We start from the raw sequence: 26,293 nt of genomic DNA, 5'->3' as shown, positions 1-26,293 counted from the left end.
AGAGAGTTGAGAAGTTGTGTTGAAACTTGAAAGTGTGAAGATAGTGAAATGGAAACCGCTATTTATTGGGCTTAGAGGGGTGACACAAAAAATAAAATAAAATAATTAATATAAATTGTACCAACTTTTTTTCTTTTTTAAGATGTTGTGTGAAGATGTGTACATTAGTCACAGGTTGCATTTCTTATTAGTTAATAATTCATATCGACAACTTAACTAGTGACACTTTGATTTTCACTTTCGTTACAAACAAGAATCTTACGCGTATATGCATCAAAGATTTGCACTTGATGTAAACTCGATTTCGCTCACATAGGTTATTGAAGAAAAGGGAAACTTGTGAGTAAGATCGAGTAATAGTGAAATGTAAATCGAATTAATTTATGATAATTATGTGAGTATGACAACAATTGACAACGAAAATGAAATCCAATAGAGTCAGAAATTGAATTGCAAGATTGTTATCAGTCAATTGATGGTTTATTAAAATTTAATTTGCGTCTCTTTAATGCATACAAATTAGTTTTGACAAATAAGCTATAAAAACTTTTTTACAAAATATTAAAGAATTATTAATTTGAGCATTAACATTTTTTATCTTTGATTAATGAGCATTAACATTATTAATCCTAATCACTATAATTACATTACCATTCACTTAATTTAGCTTCCTCTTTTTGGTGATTCCTTAATTGAAGCCACTACTGGCGGTGGGGAATGAAATTCTTTAATTTTCATTGACCACATAACCAATCTTGTCAAAGAAGCCCGTTGTACTTTCCGTACTTTTGTCTAATTTACCCTTGCACTTCAACAAACACGGGCCCCGTTTTGCTAAAATACAAGGGGTAATATAGGAATTTCAATAAACGTTAAATTGAATTATATAATAATTAAATTATTGGATTTGGGAGGATAAAAGAAGAATGTAAGTGTGAAAAGGGGCCACAAGCTTGCCCCTTTGCTTGAAAATGAAGTTGTGCTTTCAGCAATAATAATATATTATTGTTGCATTAGGGTCTTCTTTGAGTTTTTCAATTAAAGTTTTACTAGAATTGTGCTACTGTGTTTTTCTTATTTACTTTATACCTTTTAATCAATATACAAGTAATTTTATCCGCGCGTGTGGAGCTAGTCGAATACACTACAAGTTTGAAAGCAATCGAACGTTGTGATGATACGTAACAAGAAGTCGATAGGTATCGGTTCGATTCGTGACGATAAGAGTCTTCTGAAAAAAGTTTTCATTAATAAAGTTTAGAGACCAAAAAGTATAAATGAGAAACCAAAAATAACGGGCCAAAAACTATATAGGTAAAACTTATGTGGCAAAAATCTAATAAATAAAAGTTTGTAAAATATGGAGGGACAAAAATATATATATCAAAGTTTTTGTGACAAAAATAGTTTTTTCCCCTCTATTCGCTTCATTTATATTTATTATTTCCAATTTTTATACATTTATTATTATTTAAAACATTATTTTGGTAATTATTTTTCAAATAACATCATTTTAGTAAATAAGTTTTTCATCAACACTGTTTTCATAAAATAAAAAAATAATAATAAAAGAAAATAGAAGAAAACCTTTGTTGCATTAATATTATTTAATTGCGTGCATGTGTATTATTGTTGCATTAATATTATTTTGCTTATCATTTTAACTATAACCCTTTTGTGTGAGAACATAACAATAATCTAGGATGATGGATGAATAAATACGAGGAGACAAAAAGAATTTACATGGCATAAAGATTGTTGAAGAAACACTAATCGACCCCGGGCAGATTACGGATAATTTGGGGGTTAAATAGATGTTTCCCACGAGGGGTTAGATCCGGCAAAGATGGTTCTTCTGATAACCTGCAAAACAGACACCGTGAGCTCGTCACTGAGAAGGGTGGGTACCTCCTTGCGACCACCCTCCGGCGTGAGAATCAGACTAGATTGCTCTTGAATATAAGTGTATATTGAGATTGCTAGAGCAGATATCAGGTATAAGATATAAGATAAGATGAGATGATCATACCATTTGGGGTATTTATAGCCGAAGGTAGGTTTCCAAGAAGGTATAGCCGGCTGAATAGTATTCCTGTTCTACCAACTGTAGCCTACGCACGTGCCATGCTGGTAGTTGGTGGGTAGGCAGCGGCTGACAGTGACCAGGCATGCTGTGTACTATTTCTTTTCCACCAACTGCAGGCTATGCACGTGGTATGACAGGAGTTGGTGAGTAGGCAGCGGCTAATAGTGACATACAGTACAAGAGCATGCTGCTCGCCATACTGTTGTCAATGAGCTGTCGTATCTCTGGTCAGATCTTTTGCCCATACCTCGTCAGGTACAGTACAAAAGATCCTCCAGTATCGTACGGACTGGCTCATTTGGGCGGGAGTATTCCCCCTCCCGCCTTTGTGCGGGATTGTTCCCGGCTTTGCTCATTCCTTCTTCAGGTGACTAATGAATTATTTTGAGAGCTAAGTGCCTTGTGTGTGTAGCCTTGCTGCGCGGGTAGCCTTCCCTGATGGCTTGTATCCGCAGCTGCGGGAACAGGCGGGGTACTTCACCATTGGGAGGCATTTCCTGCGGGAACAGCTTGCGTACTGCGCGTAAGGACGTCACGTCTCTGAGCATGGTGGGTCCTGCGGATCCAGTTGGTTTCTGCGCAGACGTCTCTCTTCAAGGTGAGTCCTACGGGTCCAACTGAGCTCTGCTGGGACCTACCTCTTCAAGTCCCCCCAGTCCAATGTTCTTCTCATGAATGTTTAATAAGTGAGGTGAACTTTTGGACTTAAGCAAAGGGTTTTGAAAAGGGTTTAGTTTTAAGGTTTTCCATGGGGATTCTTCCCGCGGAAGTCCTAATGTCACTTGCAGAAATTCCCGACTTTCCTGCTTGATCTTTGGGAATGATGCGGGTAGGTCTGTAACCTCCTCGCAAGTCAGGAGCGTTGAGTCCCACTTGTGTAGATTCTCCATGAGGTTTTGGTAGTTTTGAACATAGTGATCAATTATGTTAAAACCACCAATTCCATCTTGGAGCTTCAAACAATGTAGTTCTCGACGTTCCCGCTATGCGGGGATGTTATTCCCGTTTCCGCAAGCATGGCCCAAAAGATCCTTCTTGGTTTCAATTCCCTGTGGAGCGCTAGGTATGTGAAGGGTTTTGCCTTGACACTGTACCCGCACTCGTCTTACGGTTACTTTACTTCCAAGGTATTCCTGGCGTCAATTCCCTGCGGGTGCTCAGTATGTGAAGGGTTTTGCCTTGACACTGTACCCGCACCCGTCTTATGGTTACTTGGTTGCCGAGGTATTATTGGCTTCAATTCCCTGCAGGTGCTAAGTATGTGAAGGGTTTTGCCTAAACATTGTACTCGCACCTGTCTTATAGTTACTTGGTTGCCAAGGTAAGGGGTATATTCCCGCTTACTTTTGAATCTTTTTGAAATTTTGAAATTCGAAGTTGGTGAAAGGATAAGAACAGTCCAAACTGTTGAAACGTCGTCCGACGGTTTCTTCTGACTGTGTCAGGACGTGCAGGAAGTTATGGTGACGTGACAGTACATGGTTATTCCAGACGCTTTTTCAGGCGCGTGGGCGCGATTTTTCGGGCGCGTGGCCGCGAAATTAATGGCACGCGTCCTTTCAACAGCTGTTGCCAGCTTGCTCTTTGCCACGTGTCATAGTTTCATTGCACCTGCGATTTATCTCTCTTCCGCATTAAATTCATCGCATTAATTGCGATGAGTATATAAAGGGGGAGAGGGTCCTTTGCAATCCACACTTTCACTTCTCTCTTCATCTTCTAAACGATTTCTGGCGAATACTCACTATTCCGTCGAGCATTATTCTGAAATCGTTTTTCTGTTCATCCAAACATGTCTTCTTTTGCCGAGGAGTCTGACGTGTTCGTCGATAATCCGTCGTCCACTTCTGATAAGGACGACAAGAGCACTGCTGGCGAGTGCCAGTGCGCTCTTCCTGCCGAGCTTTTTCAGTACATCGTCCGGAAGTTCATGCTCGAGCCGTTCGAGCCTGAGTTTCCGGAGCCACACCAGACGGTGTACGATGCCCCGAAGGGCAAGATAGGGGTGTACGCTGCATTCTTCGTTTATGGGAATCTCAGGTTCCCATTGACGAAGTTTGTATACCGTGTCTTGGAGAGGCACGGTGTGCATCTGACGGAGGTACACCCGATGGCGATCGCCAAGATCCGCCACTTCGAGCGGGTGTGCCTCATTCTGGGCGTGGAGCCCCATGTTGACCGCCTGATGACCTTCTATTCTTGGAGGTGCATCCAGGGGTGGTATACCTTGGTCAATCGGATCAAGGGGTTGAAGATCTGCGCAACCGAGCGCAGTCTTCGTTCGTGGAAGCGGGAGTTCTTTTATATCTCCGCTCGCGTCGTCCCGATAGCGATGACGTTTAAGAATGGGAGAGCACTCCCCGCCCTTCACGCTCCAAACTACCAGGAGGCGGAATGGTTCGCCAAGATCTCCCGGATCCAGACTCCGGTGTACCGCTTTGCGGGTCTGGGATGGTGATGCTTGGGATGAGCCGGGTGTGGAAGGAGGCGTCCCAGATTCCCATCGTCCTCGAATACGGTTTGAACTCTGTCCCTTACGGTATGCTCTGTCTTCTTTGTTGATATAGGTTTTTCTTCTAACTGTTTCTTTTTTATTTCAGAGGGGAACGACTTGCAGTCTCTCCTGCAGCTGCGGGAGAGTGATGGTCCCGCTCGGATGGGTACTCGTGCTCTTGATGAGAACGAGTTGCCCATCCTTGAACAGACGGCGGATCGGTTCGTGGAGGTCTACCCGCCAGGCCACGAGATCCTGAGCGCCAGGCGGCCAGGTAAGGAGTTATTCAACCCTCGACCTCTCAATGCTGAAACCTCTGCTGGAATTCCTCTAATCTTGTCTTCTGATGAGGAATCCGCAGATGGTCCTCCGTTGGTGCGGAAAAAGAAGGCTGCCGGCGGGAAGGGGAAGGCGAAGGTTGCCTCCACTGCCGATCCAGTGCATCGGTCTGATTCAGAGACCGAAATCGAGGAGGTGGCGGGGAACCCTGGTGGTGATAAGACCACTGCTCCGGAGGCTGAGACGACCGTCACCTCCGAGCACCCCAAGACAACTACGGTGAGCGGCGTGAAGAGGCCGGCTCCATCGGGTTCGTCCCCGCCTATTCGCACTTTTAGGGCTCAAGAAAACCCGTAAGTACAAACTTCCTTTACTTTTTAACTTCATATCTTTCCGCCAATATACTTATATCTTCTTTGTCCAGGCGTGGATGCTGCCGCATTCCAAGGTGGAGCGGGAGCACCTCCGGACCCATGACGGTAGGCTTGGTCAACCTACCTGAGGCGGTGACCCAGGCGACTGCGCCTACTTCAGTTGGTTCAATTGCTCACACCAGTTGAGCCAACTGTGATGACATCTCCGCCGGCTGTCAGTGCCATATTTACTGAATCTTTCACTGAGCCGGCGGTGACTATTTATGCGGGCTCTTCCGCAGCGGCGACCACGGTTGTGAGTTCACCTCCGGTTAGTTCACCTCCGTTGGTTTCTACCGCGGCGGCCTCCATGCCTCCTCCGACGTCGGCAACTACGACCGATCCTTCAGGTATGCTTGGGGCTTCTCGCCAACCTCTGCCTCCTTCCCATCGGCCTGACCTCTTGGATGGATTTCCTTGGGTTCAGGTGATTGGTTTGGCGGCTATCGGCCTGTTGTCGACCCTACAGGTGCGTAGGGTTCTTTTGGCCTTTTTTTTTATATATATATATATCATCTTTTCCTAAATGCTTTTTGTTTTTTGCAGTGTCGGATTCCAATGAAGTGTATGTTCCACGATGGAACATCCGCCGAGGAACAACCCTTCGCACGCCTGTGGAGTGCGTGGAGTGGGCTCGTCACGCAGCTCCCAGTGGTGCGTTGGGGGAAGCAATGGCTAGCTACCAGGAGGGTAGGCTAACCAACGAGCTTCGGATTCTCCTGGCCCAGATGCAGCCGCGCGTCGAGCTGCTCTGTCGTGAAAACGACAAGTTAAAAGCAGCTCGTATTCAAGAAGTAGCTCAGGCGCGGGCTGTCCGGGAGGAGAACAAGAGGCTTACCGCAGTGGCTGCGGAAAAGGAGAAGGCCTTCAAGGTCCTCGAGGTTGAAGTTCAGGCCCGGCTCGAGGCCCGTTCCAAGGCTGCCCAAGCTGTTAACGAACAGCTTCGGCTGGCTAAGGAAACTGCACGGAACGCAACTGAGAGGGCCACCAAGCTGAAGCTGTTGCTGAGCCTCTACGCCTCGAGAATGAGGAACTTAAAGCCAAACTAGAGGCGCTCCAACAGGCTCATGATGCCTTGGCGATGGAAGACGCCAAGAAGCTCCAAGAGATCTTGGACCAGAGGGAGGTGCTTGACCACACTGAGCGGAAGCTAAAGGGCGTTGAAGAGGCTGCGGCTAAAGAAGTGTTGCTTGCCAACCTCAACAAAAGTGAAGCCGAACGCGCCCGTAACCAAGCTCAAGCTGCCCTCCAGGAGGCTCTGGTTACAAAGGAATGGCTTCTTCGAGAAGCGTTGTCGCATGTAAGCTTACCTTCCTAATGTCTTCACGCTTTTCTTTGTAAATAGAAAAGGTTTTGATACTTGTATTTTTTCTTGTAGGTTGTGCATCGAGTCTTCACGGACACATCATACGACGATGCCATGAGCGCAGCCTTCAACGCTTCTCACGAGGATGGGGAAAAGGCCGGCTTCCTGCTTGGTCTAGGGTTCGTTGAGAAAGGCATCCCGCCTTCCAACTTCCCTTTATATGATGTTGATACTGAAGCTGTATATGACCAAGCAGTGAATCAGTATGCTGCCTTCCCGCATCCGGTGGTGGAGAAGGTGAACGAAGTTGCTGCTGCTGATGATGGGCTAGCCATTCTAAAGACCTTCCTTGAACCGCCACACACTACTGATGGTGCGGGTCCAAGTGGAAGTGGTCCTGAAGCTTGATCCTGAAGATCCCTTTCCACCATTAGAGTAGATTTTTATTTTTGTATAGCTTCTTTTGTATGCGGGTATGTACCCAGCAATCTTTGTAATATTTGAATTTCGATGGAATAAAGATTATTTGCCAATCCCTTGCCTTGTTTATTTCACGCATATTCTGATTTAACTTAGCAATTTCTTTAGTACTTAGATAAGTTAACTTTTCAACGTGGTAGATAATAAGTTAAAGTTTTGCGTCCTCTTTCATGATTGTGCGGATAAGACCGTCACTTGCACTTAGTAGGATGGCTAAACTTTACCTATATCTGACCTGCGTGGAAGTTTTCCTCATATTTTCCTTTGAAATTTTCTAAGTGTTTAGAACAAGTTAACCTTTGAACGTGGTAGATAATAGGTTGAAGTTTTGCTTCCTCGTTCGTGATTGTGCGGGTAAGACCGTCACTTGCACTTAGTAGGATGGCTAAACTTTGCCTACATCTGACCTGCGTGGAGGTTTTCCTCATCCTTCTGTTATAAATTTTCTAAGTATTTTGAATAAGTTAACCGTTCGACGCGCGGTTGTCAATAGGTTAGTTCGGTTTCCTCTATCATGATTTGTGCGGTTAGGACCGGCACTTTCATTTAGTGGGATGACCAAAGTTTACCTATGACTGACCTGCGTGAAGGTTTGCCGTTTTTTGGGTTTATGCGGGTTTTGCCGCCTTCCCCACGCAACGACTTTCCACGTAATTATGCGGTGAATACCGGCATATCAGTGTTGAATAAATTAACCGTTCGACGCGCGGTTGTTAATAGGTTAGTGTTCAGTTTCCTCTATCATGATTCGTGCGGATAGACCGGCACTTTCATTTAGTGGGATGACTGAACTTTACCTTTAACTGACCTGCGTGAAGGTTTGCCGTTTTTTGGGTTTATGCGGGTTTTGCCGCCTTCCCCACTCAACGACTTTCTTTCACACTTATGTATGCGGTGAAGACCGGCATATCCGTGTGGAAAGTTCATAAGTATAAATGTAAAATCATCAGCGTCAATGTGATAAGGAGAATCATTTCCATTAGAAGTGGCTCTGGCCTTTTCTTTACAAGTTTTGAATTGATCTACATGCACTGTGTAATTGAGCTCCCTTCCATGTTGTTGGGTTGGGAGTGCCATCGAGCCGATATGCACCTGGTTCGGGATCTCGTTGTTTACGCAGTATGTAGTCTCCAACATTGAAGCTGCAGTTTTATTCGTGTTTTCCCAAACTGGGGTTCTACACGCATCAGCCTGCTCAGCGTTCGTTACGCCACGAGGTGCGCGAGCGTCCAATCTCTGACAAATGCTTCGACGATGTCCTTTACGTCTGTGCATTCTTCAGTGTTGTGGCCTTTTGTCCTGTGAAAGTCACAGTATTTGCTCCGATCAGCATTGTGACGATGTCGGATTATTGGAGCCTTTGGCCATGGGAGCTCCTCAGTGGCGAATATCTCGGTGACGCTTTTGGTGAGTGGCGTCCATCTGGAGTTCTGGTTCGACTGTACGTTATCCCTTCCGCCCAACCGATGTTGCAAGCCGGATGAGGTGTCAAAGTTTACCCTTGACTGCCAAATACCTAGCTTCCGCTTTTTTGTTTAGTCGGGCGGTAAGGACGTTGTCTTCTCTTGTTTTCTGAGTGTAGAGGTTTGTGCTCTGGGGGGAGATCTCTACCCAGTTGCTTCTCCGTTTCCGCAAATCGTTTAGCTACTGTCATGATGGCATCCCATGTGGATGGCATGCCATCTCTACCCGTTAAGGTGCGGATGAGCTCTGGGTCGTTCGCGCCCTGGATGAAAGCAGCGCGAACAAGATCTTCGCTAATATTACCCAGACTTAGCTTCTTTGAGTTGAAGCGAGTGATGAAGTCTGGCAAAGATTCATCTTCCTCTCGAATGCAATTGAGGATTGTCCATTGCTCTTCGGTATACTTTCTTTGTTGGCTGAAGTGTTGGCTAAACTTCTGCTGGAAGTCTTCCCAATCGTAGATGTGGTGGACCGGTAGACGATCGAACCACGCTCTAGCTGCCCCCACAAGCGTCAATTGGAACATGTAACACCACGTAGGTTCCGTCCAACTACTGACGGTTGCCCCCGCTATGAACCTGTTCAAATGATCGTCTGGATCAGATATACCATCGTAAGTGCCGATGTTGGACATCTGTTTGGCGCTTTTCGGGACGATTGCTTCCGCAATGTCCCTTGCAAATTTGGACGTTCCCGCCTTTGCAACAATTGATGTAAATGTTTTGGAGAAGTCACGTGGGTTTCCACCCGCGTTTTTTGGTTTGAAGGTTTCTCCAAAATGCCTTTTCGGTTGGGAGTCCGTTTCCTTACGCTTCCCTTTCGCCTTATGACGAGGGTTTGCGTCACTATCGGATTCCTCCGAATCATCATCCAAGTACTCTATGAATTCCTCAGCCTGTTGGAGTTAACGTAAGCGTTCATCCAACTCAGCTTGGAATTCTTTTTGACGTGCTTCCGCCCACGCTTTAACTTCATCGAGTGTTTGGCGGGGGAGCCTCGTTCTTTGTCTCTCTAACTGGGTATCGGTGAATCCCAGTGAGAGATTATTTACTGCACTTGCCCCAGCTTGGGTAACTGGGGTAGTGTTCGTAAAATTTACTGCACTTACCCCGGCTTGGGTAACCGGGGTAGTGTTCGTAAAAACTGTGTAGTCGTCGGTATTCCCCCCAGTAGCTGGGGTTGTGGTTACCGGAGTTTCTTTAACCATCTTTCCAGAAGTTTTGAGAACTGAAAAATAATTAAGTTCTAGCTTTTATGCACGGATGGCGCCAATGAAGAAACACTAATCGACCCCGGGCAGATTACGGATAATCTGGGGGTTAAATAGATGTTTCCCACGAGGGGTTAGATCCGGCAAAGATGGTTCTTCTGATAACATGCAAAACAGACACCGTGAGCTCGTCACTGAGAAGGGGGGGTACCTCCTTGTGACCACCCTCCGGCGTGAGAATCAGGCTAGATTGCTCTTGAATATAAGTGTATATTAAGAGATTGTTAGAGCAGATATCAGGTATAAGATATAAGATACAAGATAAGATGATCATACCATTTGGGGTATTTATAGCCGAAGGTAGGTTTCCAAGAAGGTATATAGCCGGCTGAATAGTATTCCCGTTCTACCAACTGTAGCCTACGCATGTGCCATGCTGGTAGTTGGTGGGTAGGCAGCGGCTGACAGTGACCAGGCCTGCTGTGTACTATTCCTTTTCCACCAACTGCAGGCTATGCACGTGGTATGACAGGAGTTGGTGAGTAGGCAGCGGCTAATAGTGACATACAGTACAAGAGCATGCTGCTCGCCATACTGTTGTCAATGAGCTGTCGTATCTCTGGTCAGATCTTTTGCCCATACCTCGTCAGGTACAGTACAAAAGATCCTCCAGTATCGTACGGACTGGCACATTTGGGTGGGAGTATTCCCCCTCCCGCCTTTGTGCGGGATTGTTCCCCGGCTTTGCTCATTCCTTCTTCAGGTGACTACTGAATTATTTTGAGAGCTAAGTGCCTTGTGCGTGTAGCCTTGCTGCGCGGGTGGCCTTCCCTGATGGCTTGTATCCGCAGCTGCGGGAACAGGCGGAGTACTTCACCATTGGGAGGCATTTCCTGCGGGAACAGCTTGCGTACTGCACGTAAGGACGTCACGTCTCTGAGCATGGTGGGTCCTGCGGATCCAGTTGGTTTCTGCGCAGACGTCTCTCTTCAAGGTGAGTCCTGCGGGTCCAACTGGGCTCTGCTGGGAACTACCTCTTCAATTGTGTAGATGGATAGCCATGTAACGCGTATTACGTTTCTGATAAGCATATTAAAGTTGAAATATTGGAATATATTTGATGCTATAATATTGCATGTCTATTAACCTTACATCTTCGTTTCATAATGATCGTCCACATATGTAGTCACTTATACGTTTTGCTATCATCTCACAGTAACCAAATCAGAATCGTATAACAACGGTGTTCTTTTTGTTTTAGATGGATTTAGCTTTATAGGTATCTATTCTATAGTAACTGGAATATTGAGAACAGATATATGTCTAAATGGAACTCTATTTCTGATTATCCCCTTGCATATATATTTAACTTCCTATTTGAATTAAAACAATATATTTGCCGTGCGTTTTTTTTTCATTTTTTTTTGGAAGAATGTTTAGTATGCAATAAAAAGATAAAATCGAATTTGCCGTGAAAAAATAGTTTGAGTGTTTACTAATAGAACAGTAGTAGTAGTAATAATAATAATAATAATGAGATTTTTGGAGTCAAGGGTCTTAGCATGAGCAGGCTCAACATCTATCTCTTGTGATAAAGGTAATGTTTGTCCCTCGTCACACTCTTTTAGACCCTACTTAGCAGATAGCTTATGCTATGAGTGAGATTATACCGTGTACTATGTTTATTTGCTTGTTAGTAATTATAACAAATAATATCAACAGTTTTAAACAATTGCAAAATATATATATGCATTTAGTAAGCATAATAAATGTTAAATATAAAAGGAAAGACTTAAATATATGTTTTCTGCCGTCGTCAAGTAAACGGAGTGTATAATTATTTCACCCATATAAAAAAAAATACTTTAATTTGAATACACCTTCGAGATATAACACCAGAACTGAAATTGTTAGAAAACACATACTCGATTATGGCAGTACAATACTGGTTTGATACCAATAGTACTGGAAAAATACCAAAAGATGTCGAAAACGACTTGTATCAAGGAAGGCATAAAAAAATTAATGTGTAACCCACATTGTTCACTCGGTACAAGTACATCGTAAAATGTGAATCGCTGGTTTACCAAACCAACTTTTTTTAACATTCTAATTAGAATTTTATTGAATAGGTTTTATTAATTATCAACTTGTGTGTGTTCTCGTTATTTTGTTTCTAGTTTAATAAGTGTTGCTAAAAATGGGGTATCGGATGCAATCCTACTCCATTAATCCTAAAACTCTAAGCAAAGTTAGATCACTTACATTATGAAGAAAAAAAATAAAAAATAAATAATAATAATAATAATAAGTATCAAATTTATTTCTTTCCATCAACAAAATTTCCACAAATGCTTCACGTTTCGTATCAGGTTTCTCTCCAACTTGAATGTAACCCAATGCACTTGTAAATTAGAAGAATATATTTATTTTAATGCAACAATACTGAAACACTTAGTATGGAAAATGTTCACATGTGTTATCCTTGTCTAGCCTTAATCGGCATGCATACATTCAAATCCATCTCATCTTTTATACTCTTTTATGACAAATTTAATTTTTCATCAAACATTAACTCAATCGATTTTTAGTTTTTATAAGAAAATTAATCAGAATGTTCGTAAGTTTTTGCAAATCAAGATTATTTTACGATGTCTATCACTGACCCGTTCATAGTTTGATTTTTTTTGCTCACACCTCTAATTTCCATAACTAATTTCATTATCATGTAACTTTTATTTGTGTTAATTTGAAGTCTAAAATGTTATTTATGATTAGAAACATGATCAAATACATTTTATTCTTAACATGAAAATAGTGAAAACCAATTTGCTGTTATTATTAGGTTTATTTTTATAAGTGTTTTCTGTAATTTTTTGTTCGTATTTGCTAATTTTCGATTATAAGAAGTTTATAAGTATTTGTTTATTTATAGTTTGTTGCTATTATTAGATTTTTTTTTTGCTGATATAAGTATATGTTGGTATTTGTTGTTATTAATTTGTTTTTTATTTTGATTCTTTTGCTGTAATTTTTAGGTTTTTTTCTTTGTTATTACAAATAATTGTTTATGTAGATTGGTATTGTAGTTGATATTGTGTCTTATGTTCTCATTTTTTTATAAATTGATATTATTTCCACATGAACCTCCCCCTTTATGATTATATTATAATAAGTTTTAAAAGGTTTCGGCTAAAGAGTGTTTACGCCGTAAGATTTAGCTTGCTCTGAAAAAATACATATTTGCCCTTTTGTCTTCTATTTCGAAGTAAAAAAACATTAGATTTTGTTATAATTAATATTACTCAATGCAATAATAATAATAATAATACATTATGAACATATCTTGTAATTATAAATAAATTAAATGCACTATCCATCACATACCATCATACATAAATAAATTAAATGCACTCTACAAACACCCTAAAATATGTGTGAGATATATAGAAGAAGCATTTTAAAAGTGAAGAGTAGAGCACATGGATGGAAGCAAAAGCCAAAATTGGTGATGGTAAATTAAAGAATGAACAAATTAGACCAATTGATTTTCCATATCTAGAGCTTGTAAGAGACTTCTCTTTTTTCATATCTTGCATTCCAAGATTTTAAACTTTGTACCACTACCACCACTCATTTTTGCACCATATGTTGATCTTACTTTATCAACACTCTATTTATGTTTTTTTTAATGCTAGAGTATCAATGATTAAAATAACACATCTATTTGTTTACTTATGAGTGATATAATATACACAAAAAAAAGTCAAATCAACATTAATATACACAAATAAAAGTCAAAGCATGAAAAACGTCTCATTAGGAGTAAATATGAGGCAAAGGAACACCAAAGGTATTTTTGAAACATTCAGGATGGATACTTGGACAGGTATTCGGGTACGATACCGCGTATATGACATGTATCTAGCATACGTCTCTCCCTCATCTCTACTTCATATTGACGGCATCTCCTTCCTCTTTTCTTCACATAAGCCCAAGAACGCCATATAAAACAAGACATTGTGGATGCTCTAAGAAATTTAAATAGTCAACAATTTGAATGTCTAAAATTTCCTTACCATCTTCAATACGTAGTTATCAAATGCGATAAGCGCTCGAAAGCGTTGAGGTGGGGCCTGGCGATTAGCGCAAAAGAAGCGTCCGGCTAAAAAAAGCGCACATTAAAAAAAATATTTAACTAAAGTAGAACATTTTAATAAGAAAAAAACATTTATTCTTAAAACAGTTCATAGAACACCAAAAAACCAAAATTCACAACATGAAGAAAACATAGAAAAGCCAAACACCAAAACTAACCTGTAAGATTATAAAAAATGAGAAAGAATGAAATCCGAAATTTTAAAGTTAGATAAGATTATAAGAAATAAAAAACATGAAATGCAGAATAAATAAGGAAAAGAAAGAAATCTGAAAATAAGAACAAAACTAATCTGTAAATTCTAAGTTTCTTGACTGTTTCGTGTGCTATTAGATTGATTACATAACCGTCTATGTGCTATCTCCTAAAATCATGAATACACTAAATACAAGTGATTTAGGTGGTTCTCAAAGTTCTCAACCTAAAACTAATTTCGGATAACATGCTACTGATTCCGGAGAACATGCTAGCGTAGTAGACATAATCACATGTTGGAGGGACCATAGTTGCTCACTTAGGCCTGCTGTCCCATTGAGATTTATTGTACACGAAAGCAACTACCACCAACAACCTTGGATGGTAATTATGTCAATAGTGCATCACTCTCCCCTTTTAGTTTTAAATAAATGCAACATGTTTAACAAGTATACAAAATAAAAGGATATATGTTTTCACTATTGATTGTTGAAATTAAATGATGTTACAAAACAACATTCTAGAGTGTATGTGATTTACAAAGACTTCTAATTAAAGATGAACCAAATAAAGTTTCAATCTTAATATGTCACTTGTTATAGAGAAGGTATGATAATATTATTTCAAGCATGTCTTCAGATAAATTTTATATACTTTTGTGTTTACTAACTTGTGAAGACTTTATACTTTGTTATAAATTAATAACATACATTGTAAGCTAATGAATCAACTAATCTTTGTAAATTTAACATTGATTTATATTCATATTTTGTTAAAAATTACTTTTGATGAGGAAATACTCTTGTCAAGTAGGCGAAATAAGCACGAAGATTTATGTTTCATTTATCATACGTTTAGAGATTAATGATCATAAATAACTTTCTAATGTAATCTAGTATTTATATATTTATTTCTTATAAGCTATATATCTTGATGTCACTACGAAAATCCAGATCGTAGATCAAATCACACTTCATCTTATAGTTATCTAACTTGTAACCTCATAAACGCCTGTTAGAAGGGGTCATGATATTTGAAGCCTTTCGAACCACCATCCAACAATCAATTTAGCCTAAAGCTACCATGGATGCATGCATATATATATATATATACACATACCTATTCTAATAAAGTAAAATAAATGTGGACACTTGTCATGTTATGATTAATTATCACAATTTTTTTCCCTCCAAAATTAATATACCCTAATATATGGAATAAATCAATAATGATTCACTTTTCTTTTACACTATATTTATATAATATCTATATATTTTTATAAATATAAATATTAACATATTATTTTACTATATATTTCAAAATACTTTGTGAATTTCAAAAATCAACAACAAATCATGTTTCTCAAATGAAAATTGTTTCGGGTACTTTGTGGAACTTAAATTTGATTTTATGGGTCAAAAGTTGGTAAATAGATTGTTTGGTATAAGTTAACTGCATTTAGGTTAAAATTTGTAACATGTCAAAAATGAAAATTTTGAGTCTTTTAAAAGGTTTGAGAATGCAAAATAGATTTATCGTCAAATTTGTTATGGGTTCAAATAGTTGACTTTAAAATGTCAAAAGTATGAGAGTTAGAAGTTTAAACATGATTCGGGTTTCAAATTTATTTTAATGGCATTTTTTGAAATAATCAAAAGGTTCGGGATTTGGCAAACTGACTATTTTTCCCTCAACTATTAAAATATAAGAAAAGATTGCGAACACTTTCGACGTGCCACCCCCATGCCTATCAATGCTTCTAACTTTTATCAAATTTGAAATATTTATGTCAGCATTAATTTTTCCTTCAATGGTGTTCAGAATGTTGTATGGGAAGCATGTCATGCAAAACTATGCTAAAATGAATATTCACAAAATTGAATGGGTTAACATGTAATTTTTTATGTTGTCATTATAACAAAGTCGAGAAGCCCTCTGAAACTTATCAAAATCTTTTTCATTGTGTAGCTCAGAAAAACATAGCTCTTGAAGAACATCCATTGTTATAATTTAATGTTATACTTTCCTTTGATGAGTGGTAAATTAATAAATATATCAATAAAGGTAACGCTCCTTTTGTGTTCAAGCTGAGTGGTTAGAACTACTATCGTATGATAAGCTTTATTTCCGAAATTGGTTCATAACCAAAAGTCTTTCAATTAAACATATATGGCACCGAGAATGAATTTTTCAATAGAAAGAAGCATTATCGGGTACGTTTTTGCACGGACATTTTTTTTTATTAAGTTCATTTAAAAAAATCATTTCGTGATATATATAAATAAAATCAATTTATGTACACATTATATAGATACAAGCATAGATGTAATACATTTTTTTATATACGCTATGTAATTATTTTTTTTACTTATAATTTTATAATTTAAATCATCCCGTGTATGACACGGGCTTTAAAACTATATATATGTATGTATGTATGTATGTATGTATGTATATGTATGTGCATAACATAAGGTATTATATTTATACCAAACTGTGAAAGCCAATTGTCTAACAGTAGAAAATGAGCCCTTGGGTAGGAAAGATATGTCTTCTTTACACATATAGGGATTAAGAGCACAATAATGAGGCAACCCAATTGGACTAACATAATATGAGCCTACTCATTGGATCAGGCCCAAATTTAGAGTATTCTTAAGTCTTAACAGCCATGAATATGATAGAGGCATTTTATATTAGAGGTTGGCAAAAGAACCGGTTAATCGTACCGACTCAAAAATCAAACCGAAATTGAACTGGTTTGAAATTGATTATATAGAAACCAGTTAGGAACCGATTGAAACTGTAGGTTTGGAACCAGTTTAGAATTTTCTCCACCAAAACTGGTTGCAAACCAGTTAACCGAACCGAAACCGGTCAAAACCCGAACCAAAACCGATCGTAACCTGGCCAATAAACCGGTTTCAACCCGAATCGAAACCGATCATATACTGGCTTTGGTTTTTGTTGACCAAACTGAGCTGGAACCCAAACCAGTTTTGGGTTTAAAACTAAAATCAACAACCAGTGATATACAATAATTTATTTTCAAAACTTGGGTTTGGAAAATATTATAGTTAAAAAAGGCTTATTGGGCATACAAGCCCAAATGGTTTTGTTTTGAAAGAATAAAAAAAACAAAAACATTTTGTCGATCACGGTGGGACTCGAACCCACAATCTCCCGCTCCGGAGGCGAGCGCCTTATCCATTAGGCCACGCGATCCTATGTGATTAAAGCATCGGTATTTTATTTATTACTGACATTGCAACAAACAAAACATCTGAAATATAATTAGTAGCTTATTTGAAGTTCAAAAATACAAGTTATGTAACAAATAGAGTTTTATTATTTATATAACGTTTGTATATTATCCTTATTTGCATAAACGAAGATTATGAAAATGTTAGCTATGATAAATGAAAAGTTATATACAATTTAAAATTTGTGTATTATCTACATTGTTTTGTAATTAGTTGATGCTGTAAGGAGTAAGTATGACAAAGGTATATTGTAAATAGCTAATAAGAAGTTAAGACTATATAGATTGTCGACTTAGGTACGTCTTGTTGAATAAGCAGTTTCGTTATTAATAAAATATAACATAAAATGTAAACAAAAGTTGTGACTAATAGGTTATTGTTATGAATATAGATATTATTATGATTATCAACTACTAAATACATACTCTGTATTAGCTTATTCCTTAAGTTTACCTCCCCTTATAAATACCTATTGGTATTTCGTTGTATGATACACCAATTAATAATATAAACTCTTATTCTCTCCCTAATTCTCTTCTCATATTCTTGCTAGTAGGCTTGTTGCAAAATAGTTATGGTTTTTTTCATCATCTTTATCTTTAATTACGCATTTTTAATAAAAATTATTTATAAAAATTGTGACTTTTGAGAGAACACAATGCATGAAAATGAAACTTACTATATTTCAAATCTTTGCTCAAAATTAACTTAAATTTTAACTTTTAACCTAACTTAGCTTCTTCTTCTTTTTCATTTCGACGCGATGCATTACGCTCAGACAGACGTGCCCTCAGCCGGAAGATTTTGACTCAACTTGCGTTGAAACTTTGCCATATGTTATCTAAATAATTAATCATTAAAAAAAGTTATTCATCTAAAAGGTAAGTTATCTACTAATCTTACCTGTAAATTTAGGGAGCAAATGAAATTTAATTAAAAACATATGAAATAAGATTATGGGATTGTTGGCCCAATAAAAGGATATATAATAGGCTCACCATGCTAGCTCAATAAGCCCAAAAATATAAAACATTGCTAGACACGTGGTCACGTCCTTAACTTAATGCTTTAGTTGTGTACTAAACCAAATTCAATTTTGGGTAAAATCAAATCGGTTTGGAAACAGGTTTAAATAAAGTCAAACCAGTCCGACCTAAACCATGACGTACTTGATCACCAGTAGGTCCGGTACAGGTTGGTAAGTTACGCTAGATCTTCTAATTCGTTTATATCCGTAACGTCTTTTTTTTTTTCATGAAGACGAGGTTAAAATAAGATTAAAAGTTGAACTCTTTTTTTCTTTAAAGAAATAATGATTTTCTATTCTTTTTAAACTCATATGTTTCAATTTCACTACTATTATTCACTAAATACTGCCTGTGCAACTTTTAAAAACCCTAATTTTCATTAGGACTTTTGTATAAATTATTAAATAAGTCAAAACGTGAAATATATGTTAATAGAGTTGAGTTGACAGGAGTTGACACATGCTATCAAACGACAAATCATTATTATCTCCTATAGTTCCCCTTGATTTTGACGAAGTTGAATAAACTGAGTAGAGATGGAACATATAGATCGTCTTCTTTGTTTTAAGCTCATAAACCTTTCGATTCAAAATTCAAAAACCATACACATCAACTTTGTTTATAGAAGAATAATCAAAAAAATAACAAATGAACGTAGCCAAATCATAACTGATATATTATGTGATACTCTTAACTAATACATATTATCCTACTACCTTGTACATTTATATTGGAATGATACGGTTGATTTTTATATTGGTTTCTTAATCTTGTTAGAAAAAAAAGGATTTTTTTACAAATAAAGCTCACATGACATCTTCATTTAGATCTTATTGAAACACTCACATGGAAATGCAGTAATCATTGTCTTTAACTATTATTTTATACTAACAAATATTTTTAATTCACCGAACCAAAACATGTCATTAGTTTATAATATTAACTATAAGACTATTAATATAATATTCGTTAGCAACGTTACTCTTATAAAACAATTACTTCCCTCGAACATCTTTTCTTAAACGTTTCGTAACATATAAAGTAAATTACAAGGATGCATGTGTTATGTACCGCTTCAAAAGATTAATGAGAGAAATTATAAGCTATGTGGAGCGATTACGAGCTTAATTCCTCATTTCGTTCATACTTCACTGATCCTACTTAGGGGTGGTCTAAGGAGGAGTGAAATAAAGTACGGTTTAAACCTCTATGTTTATAATGCCTCAAATTCTAAAAGGTTCACTTCACGAAAAGGGCCTGATTTTATCACCCGTTTTGGGCCTAAAAGATTGAGCCGGTCAAGCTTCTACTAACAAGAAACTACCCGCTACGTACTAGTTGTAGACTTGCTACTAAGATACAGTCCATTGCATGAAGGAAAGAACGGATTTAACTGCTATGCACAAAGTAAACACCTGCTTCTTATATCCACGATCTACACATACCGTCATGCTCATATGTACTTTTGTGTTTTTGGTTTGGGTGCGCATCATGTTATCAACGCTAAAAGAGAGACCGTGAAGAGTGTTAGAGAACTTGATAATATTAAATGCGTTAGCAAAACTTCTTTAGTTAATACTAAGACATGCATTAGAGCATTCTTAGCCCATTCTCTAAAGTTGTCAAACCCATAAAATTTAGTGTAAATTTTGAGAAAGCCATCAAAAATTCAAAATCACATATCCAATCCATTCCCCATTATATAGATGGGTTATATGACAACTAAGTAAAAAAAAAATACTAAATATAGGGACTCACCTAAATATATCCACTGTCTCTCTGTATCATCATTTACTATATAACAAGACAAAAGAGAAAAAAATATATAATAAAAGAATTTATGAATAGGTATAGGGAATAGAACGTGGAAGACTTTTAAAAATGATAGATAAATTTATAAAATGATGTATTTTAGCTAAATTAAAGGGAAAAATATATGGAACGGGCCGGGAATGCTTTTAGGATTTTATAAAGTCATTCCAAGTTACAACCGTTTAAAGTTCTTAAACTTAAATAAAGGCTCCTTATTTGTAGAATTAATTTTCTGGAAAATAAATAAATAATTCTTATTCACATAAAATGATATTTCCAAAACAAGAAAAGCAAGTAAAATGCAGTTCAAGTCGTGAATTTTAGCCATTTCAGGTTTGGTGGTCAGAAGGTTTTGCCATAAGTCGTGATAAAGAGAATTTTAGAACTTACCGGCTATTTTAGATAATGCATTAATTTTATGTAGCTAACTATGAAGTCGACTTATGGCAAAACAATTTTTATGAAATAAGTTATATGTTTGTCGTTACAAATGACCAATCATATCAAATGACTTATAATAATGTCACAAACTTTTAAGTAGAGCATTAAAAAAGTTGTTTTAGCATAAGTTACTTGACTTGTAAGGTAAGCATCTTGACAAAGTGAGCATCCTTAATGTTGTATATGAGAGGCTCAGTTATATGAAGCATGTTGTGTGTTGATAGAATTAAATCTTCATTATTTTCTTGTGAACATATTGATTGAAGTTTGAAAATTGTTACGAGTTAACATGTCATGTTTATGGAAAAAAAATAATTACTTTCAGTAAACACATTACTATACTTAAGTTTTGTTTTTATTTGCCTTGAACGAATTCTAAATTTCAGAATCCAAATTGCTGAGAATAAGCAAAGCTTATTTATAACCAGTGTGGCGAAAATTCTAACTAGGCACTGATTAATCTCTGATTAATTTTGGGCTAGTATGCTAATTAATCGGTCAATGGTCAAATCCAGCCATTATCGGCGGTTTCCGGCAAAATTCCGACCAAAATCAGCGGTTTATGGCGAGATTCCAGCAAAACCCAGAGGTTTTTAGCGAGAGTGCAGCCACTTTCCAAGCAAAATATGATTGTGTATGTATAAAACTGAAAATTACATATAAAATTGTGTGCGTGTATATATAAAACTGAAAAATATACATTAAAGTCCAATTCGATTAATCATGATTAATGTTGATTAATCCTGATTAATCGCTAATCCCCACCACACCGTCCGACTAGCGATTTTTACAACACTGTTTATAACATCAACAACATGTTTTCCTTACTCGTCTACAACTCCCTAAAATTCGTCATGTTTTATTAAACAATTTTTATATTTATACCATAGACTAATAATGTGTTTGTAATACTATATTTTTTTAACTTTTTAATATCGACAACTTTCTTATATGTTAGACAATCGCACCCTCCAATTTGGATAGTCTCGTTGTCTCACTCTAGTCAGATTACGCTATCTTAACCGGCCCACGCTTCAAAGTTTGACTTGGGCGTTCCTCGGGTGAAAACATACCGTCGACTGCCAACCTGCCTACGCTGGCTTCAGAGTTCTGTTTCTGTGGTGGCACAACGAGTGCAATTGGCAGCCAGCGGTATATTTTCCAAAGAATCTTCCAAATCAAAATCTGAATGCAACGTAAATTCAGTTAAAACAAAATAGTCTGGTTAAAATAAGAAAACGAGACTCTTCAAATACAGTAGCATAAATTCAAGAAATTCATCGTATAACAAAAACGAAACCCGACCACGTGTCAAAAGCTATCCACATATCCACGCAAACCTGGGAAGAGAAAAGAAGGCAAAGGCTAAAGTGGTCCTAAAAACCGTCTCCAACTGATTAGAGAGGTTTATGGTCACCTGCTCTTTCATCCCACACCTCTCTCAAATTACCCTTTTACCCTTCACCTGTAAATATAAAAACCATGGGTTTAAGTTTAACCCCCCATCTCTCTCTCTCTTCAAAACCACTTTTCTTCATCTAAGCCTCTCCCTCCATAATAATAATAATAATAATCACATTTCTTGTTATTATTACAATTACAATTACAATACAATTCGCTGTTTATAATTGCACAGATTATAACATACGGATTGCAGTTACGTGTAAAACATTACAATTAACGCAGGTAGTTTTCTCCATCGATCTGTTATTATTATTATTATTATTATTATTATTTTCATGATTTTGAATTCATTGAGTATTGATTATAGAATAGAATGAATATATGTATTCCGATTCGCCTGAATTTGTGAGATTTTGTCCGATCGCCACCGGAATTTAGGCTCAGCTGTTGCCGATTTGATCCGATCGCCTTCGGATTCGGATATTTTGTGTTTCTACGTCTAATTGTTTCAAATTATCAACTTATGTGGATATTTGTGTTGTAATTTCATTATTATAGAGTTTTTTTTTTAATCCTTGTCGTCTGTGTGTAATTGTCGAGTTTAAGATCTAATGCAAGGTGAAATAATTAAATGTCAATTAAATAATTATGAGATTTATTTTATTTTTTTATTATGAATTTTGAAATAATTATGAGGTTTATGGTTGTATAACTTGTGTAATTATCAAGTTTAAGATCTAATTCAAGGTGAAATGATATAATATAACTAAATGTCAATTAAAAAATTATAAGATTTATTTTATTTTTTTATTAGGAATTTTGAAATAATTATGAGGTTTATAAGGTTTATTGTGGATGAGGTTTTTTATGTTATAGTAATTTTGATATATTGCATGGTGGTGACTGGTGAGTGCTTTAACTTTTTTACATCTTGTTGTCCATATTTGTTTTGTTTATAATTTAGTTGAAAGTATTTGGTCTGACTAACCAAGGCGGTGATTTCTATGTGGGGACTTATAGCCCAGCTTTCTGTAGATCTGTCTCAGCATATGTTATTATTATTACTATTGTTATTTTTCTACCTTAAACACTGGTTTGCACTTCGTGGACGTAGGTCCCGCACCAGGACAGAACCACGTTAAATTCTTGTGTCGTTTATTATTTTTGTTGCGTCGCTTCCGTATTGCCACTTTGATTTTAACAGGATTGTCAGTTATCTAGTTATCTGCTTATTTTCCTTAAATGGCTGAATTGATACGTTGTAAATTGATTCGGTTTCGAATGAAAAAGGAAGGAAAATCAATTTTTGGAATTTGGATCAGCAATATGTGCATTATGTTGTGTTATTGCTCTTATTGTGATGTGAAGTCTTGTCTGTACTTTGAAGAGATGGCATGTTATATAAAGCTTCTGATTCTTTTGTTATCCAACATCAGGATTAAGCATGTATGCATAAAAGATGGTGTCAAAGAGAAGACTGTATAATGGAGGATTTGATGGGTTCGTCGCCCCAGTGGTACCTAAGGCTCCGAGGTCCTTACGAGTGAGTGAATTATCAAGTTTCCTTACTCAAAGTATGCTCTTGATTTATGAGAATTTATGATTGACATTTATACTTCATTTTCCTAGAGGGTGTCACATAAGAAATCGTCAACGAGTAGCGAAATTTGCCCCTTTGAGTTACTGGCAGCTGTAGCTGGCAAGTTATTGCAGGAGAGTGGAAGTTCGGCTTCTTCAACTGGTCCGGAGAAAGATGTTAAGCAGGAACCACTTGAAGTCAAAGTCAAAGTCAATCCTTTAAAGTTAGATTACCTTGAGGGATGTTGTGATGAGAGTGAGTTTGTTCCCGAACACTCGAATCTAGAGTTAAAGCTAACACCGCCAGTGAAGGATTTGCCACAATCTGATAGCGATTCTGCTTTAGAACATGCTTCTGTAATTAGCACTAATGTGAAGTTAGAAGGCTCAAATGGCAAGACTGGAATTGACGCCGATTTATGTGATGCTAACATGGAAATGAAAGTAGAAACAAATGCAGTAGAAAGACCAAGTGAAGATTTTACTGCAGTTAAATCATGTAATAATGTAAAAATAGGTATTAGAGATGATAACGAAAATTATTTTAGTTTTAATCAGCATATCGCCAAAATGAGGACGTATAGATTGCAGTCACGTGCCGGATATAAAAGAATGCGGAAGATGCTGCATACTACTAGGCACTGGAAATCAATTCCTAAGCTGAAAGATTATGAACCGTCTATCAGTAAGTGAAGAGCTTTGTTAACACTGTTTCTGTAATTTCATGCCATGTGATTATTTTTCTTATTTGGTTGTTATGTCGTTCTTTTAGATTGTGGAGTCAAAGCCTTTGACCAAAACAGGAAAAACATATACGCGCGAGAGCGTTGTCAAGCGCAGACTGATTCTAAAAGAAGGCGGCTGCTTCATCATAACGCAAAACCTGATTATGTTCACGAGACGAGCAGTGATAGTATATCTAATATACCTAAAGGTCTTCAATTTTCTCCACTTTTATTGTAAAATAGCTTGTGGATTGTATAACTATTTATGCATTTAATTAACCAATTGTGTTATATATTGTCATACAGCAAAATCAGTGACGTCTTCGGTTATCAACCATAAAAGTTACTATGAATCTAAAGATGATCACCGTACGCCTCCTGTCTCTCATGTATAAATTACTATTTTTTTCATATGGCAAATTTCTCACATGATGTTTCTTCTTTCAGTGAAATTTAGCATAAACTCGTTTAAAGTTCCGGAACTATACATTGAGATGCCAGAAACATCTACAATAGGTTCTTTAAAGGTACATTTTCGCTTTTAGCACAAACATTATGTTTCTTCATTCTTGTTGATCAATTATTATTTACAAGTTATGGTTGAATTTTAGAGTGCGGTTGTGGAAGCCGTAACAGCAATTCTAGGCGGTGAATTACATGTAGGAGTACTTCTTCAAGGCAAGAAGATTAAAGATGACAATACAACACTACAACAAACAGGCATTTCATTAAACACCGACACTTTGGGATTTATATTAGAGCCTAATATTCCTCAAGCTTCTCAAAATGAACAACCATCACCATGTGACAATCATGAACAACCACCACTACCATCACCCATGTAATAAATTCCCCTTTGACTTATTAGTTGACTTTTATTAATATTAGCATTTGACTTTTTTTGTTAATGTATGTATTCAGTTCTCCAGCTAGTCCCATTGTGGATGTAGATATTCCGGAAGTAACTTGCGTGGACAACCGAACTGAGAATAATAATCAAGAAAGTCAAAAAGAGTCAACAGAAGATATAGTTGAAACTAAAGCTATTGTTCCAATCAGACAAGTGAATCCCGAGGCGCTCGCAATGGTCCCATTGAACCATAAAGTGAGCAAAAGATCTGAACTTTCACAGCGTAGGACTAGAAGACCGTTTTCTGTTAATGAAGTGGAAGCACTCGTGGAAGCAGTTGAAACACTCGGAACCGGAAGGTGTGTAAATCACTAAATCCCACACATTTTTAAATATTACTGAACGATAGTTTTGAGGTTTTTCTTTTATTAAATTTTGCAGATGGCGTGACGTTAAAATCCGCGCATTTGATGATGCAAACCACCGAACTTATGTCGACTTGAAGGTAAACATTTCAAGTTTAACATAAATTTCGTATCTTTGAAGTATTTATATATAATTATGTATACAATATACAGGATAAATGGAAAACATTGGTTCACACTGCTAGTATATCCCCACAGCAAAGAAGAGGCGAACCAGTACCACAAGGTCTACTGGACCGAGTCTTGGCTGCGCATTCTTTCTGGTCTCGGAACCAATCTAAGCCACATGGGAAGCATCAGACCGAACCCATTCAGGTTCAAACTCCACAAGCGGTTAAAGTTTGATGGCTGAAATGAGTTTGGGATGGTGAGTACAAAGTTTTAACTTGTTTAAATTACTGTAATATTTAATATATTTACTTACTAAAGAGTCTTCTCTAAAAAGGGCTGATGGAGAGGATATAAGGGTGTTTTTAACATGTTTTAGAAATTGTCAGTTTATTATACCATTCTTTTGCACATTGTAATGTTTGTATGCAATTTGTAAACATTTTTTTTCCTTAATGTAATTGATTCTTGTTTTCTTTCTTGGTTGTGCTTCTTTTTATCTCATCAAGTTTCTGGTTTGTTTGCAGAAAATCAAAAGGATTTTGATAAGATTTTATAGATAACACTGACTTA

The 26,293-nt window shown here is 37.3% G+C and overlaps 1 protein-coding gene and 1 non-coding gene across 2 annotated transcripts; one reads left to right on the top strand and one right to left on the bottom strand.

Moving 5' to 3' along the window:
* Positions 1 to 17,238: 17,238 nt before the first annotated feature.
* TRNAR-CCG (transfer RNA arginine (anticodon CCG)) lies at positions 17,239 to 17,311 on the bottom strand. The gene has a single exon. It is a non-coding gene; the product is annotated as a tRNA-Arg (tRNA).
* A 4,984-nt stretch (positions 17,312 to 22,295) lies between these two features.
* Positions 22,296 to 26,015, top strand: LOC143567822 (telomere repeat-binding protein 4-like). The gene is made up of 10 exons (XM_077054131.1): positions 22,296 to 22,316; positions 23,471 to 23,577; positions 23,664 to 24,297; positions 24,385 to 24,546; positions 24,644 to 24,706; positions 24,785 to 24,864; positions 24,949 to 25,178; positions 25,259 to 25,546; positions 25,629 to 25,692; positions 25,766 to 26,015. The coding sequence occupies exons 2-10, from the start codon at positions 23,494 to 23,496 to the stop codon at positions 25,955 to 25,957; spliced, it is 1,797 nt and encodes a 598-aa protein (XP_076910246.1). The 5' UTR covers positions 22,296 to 22,316; positions 23,471 to 23,493; the 3' UTR covers positions 25,958 to 26,015.
* Positions 26,016 to 26,293: the final 278 nt, after the last annotated feature.

The sequence above is a fragment of the Bidens hawaiensis genome, unplaced genomic scaffold (genome assembly GCF_021521415.1).
Source record: "Bidens hawaiensis isolate Kalapana, Puna unplaced genomic scaffold, B.hawaiensis_p1.1 tig00023644_1, whole genome shotgun sequence".
Taxonomy (NCBI): Eukaryota; Viridiplantae; Streptophyta; class Magnoliopsida; order Asterales; family Asteraceae; genus Bidens; species Bidens hawaiensis.
The sequence above is the reverse complement of the archived record's forward strand: the minus strand, read 5'-3'. Positions and strand labels throughout refer to the sequence as shown.

What these genes read in the sequence shown, in the direction of transcription:
- LOC143567822 (XM_077054131.1), top strand. Translation starts at nt 23,494, where the DNA reads ATGGTGTCAAAGAGAAGACTGTATAATGGAGGATTTGATGGGTTCGTC. An exon ending in TATATCTAATATACCTAAAG is followed by an intron (nt 24,547 to 24,643) that starts GTCTTCAATTTT and finishes ATTGTCATACAG; the next exon opens with CAAAATCAGTGACGTCTTCG. An exon ending in GAACTTATGTCGACTTGAAG is followed by an intron (nt 25,693 to 25,765) that starts GTAAACATTTCA and finishes TACAATATACAG; the next exon opens with GATAAATGGAAAACATTGGT.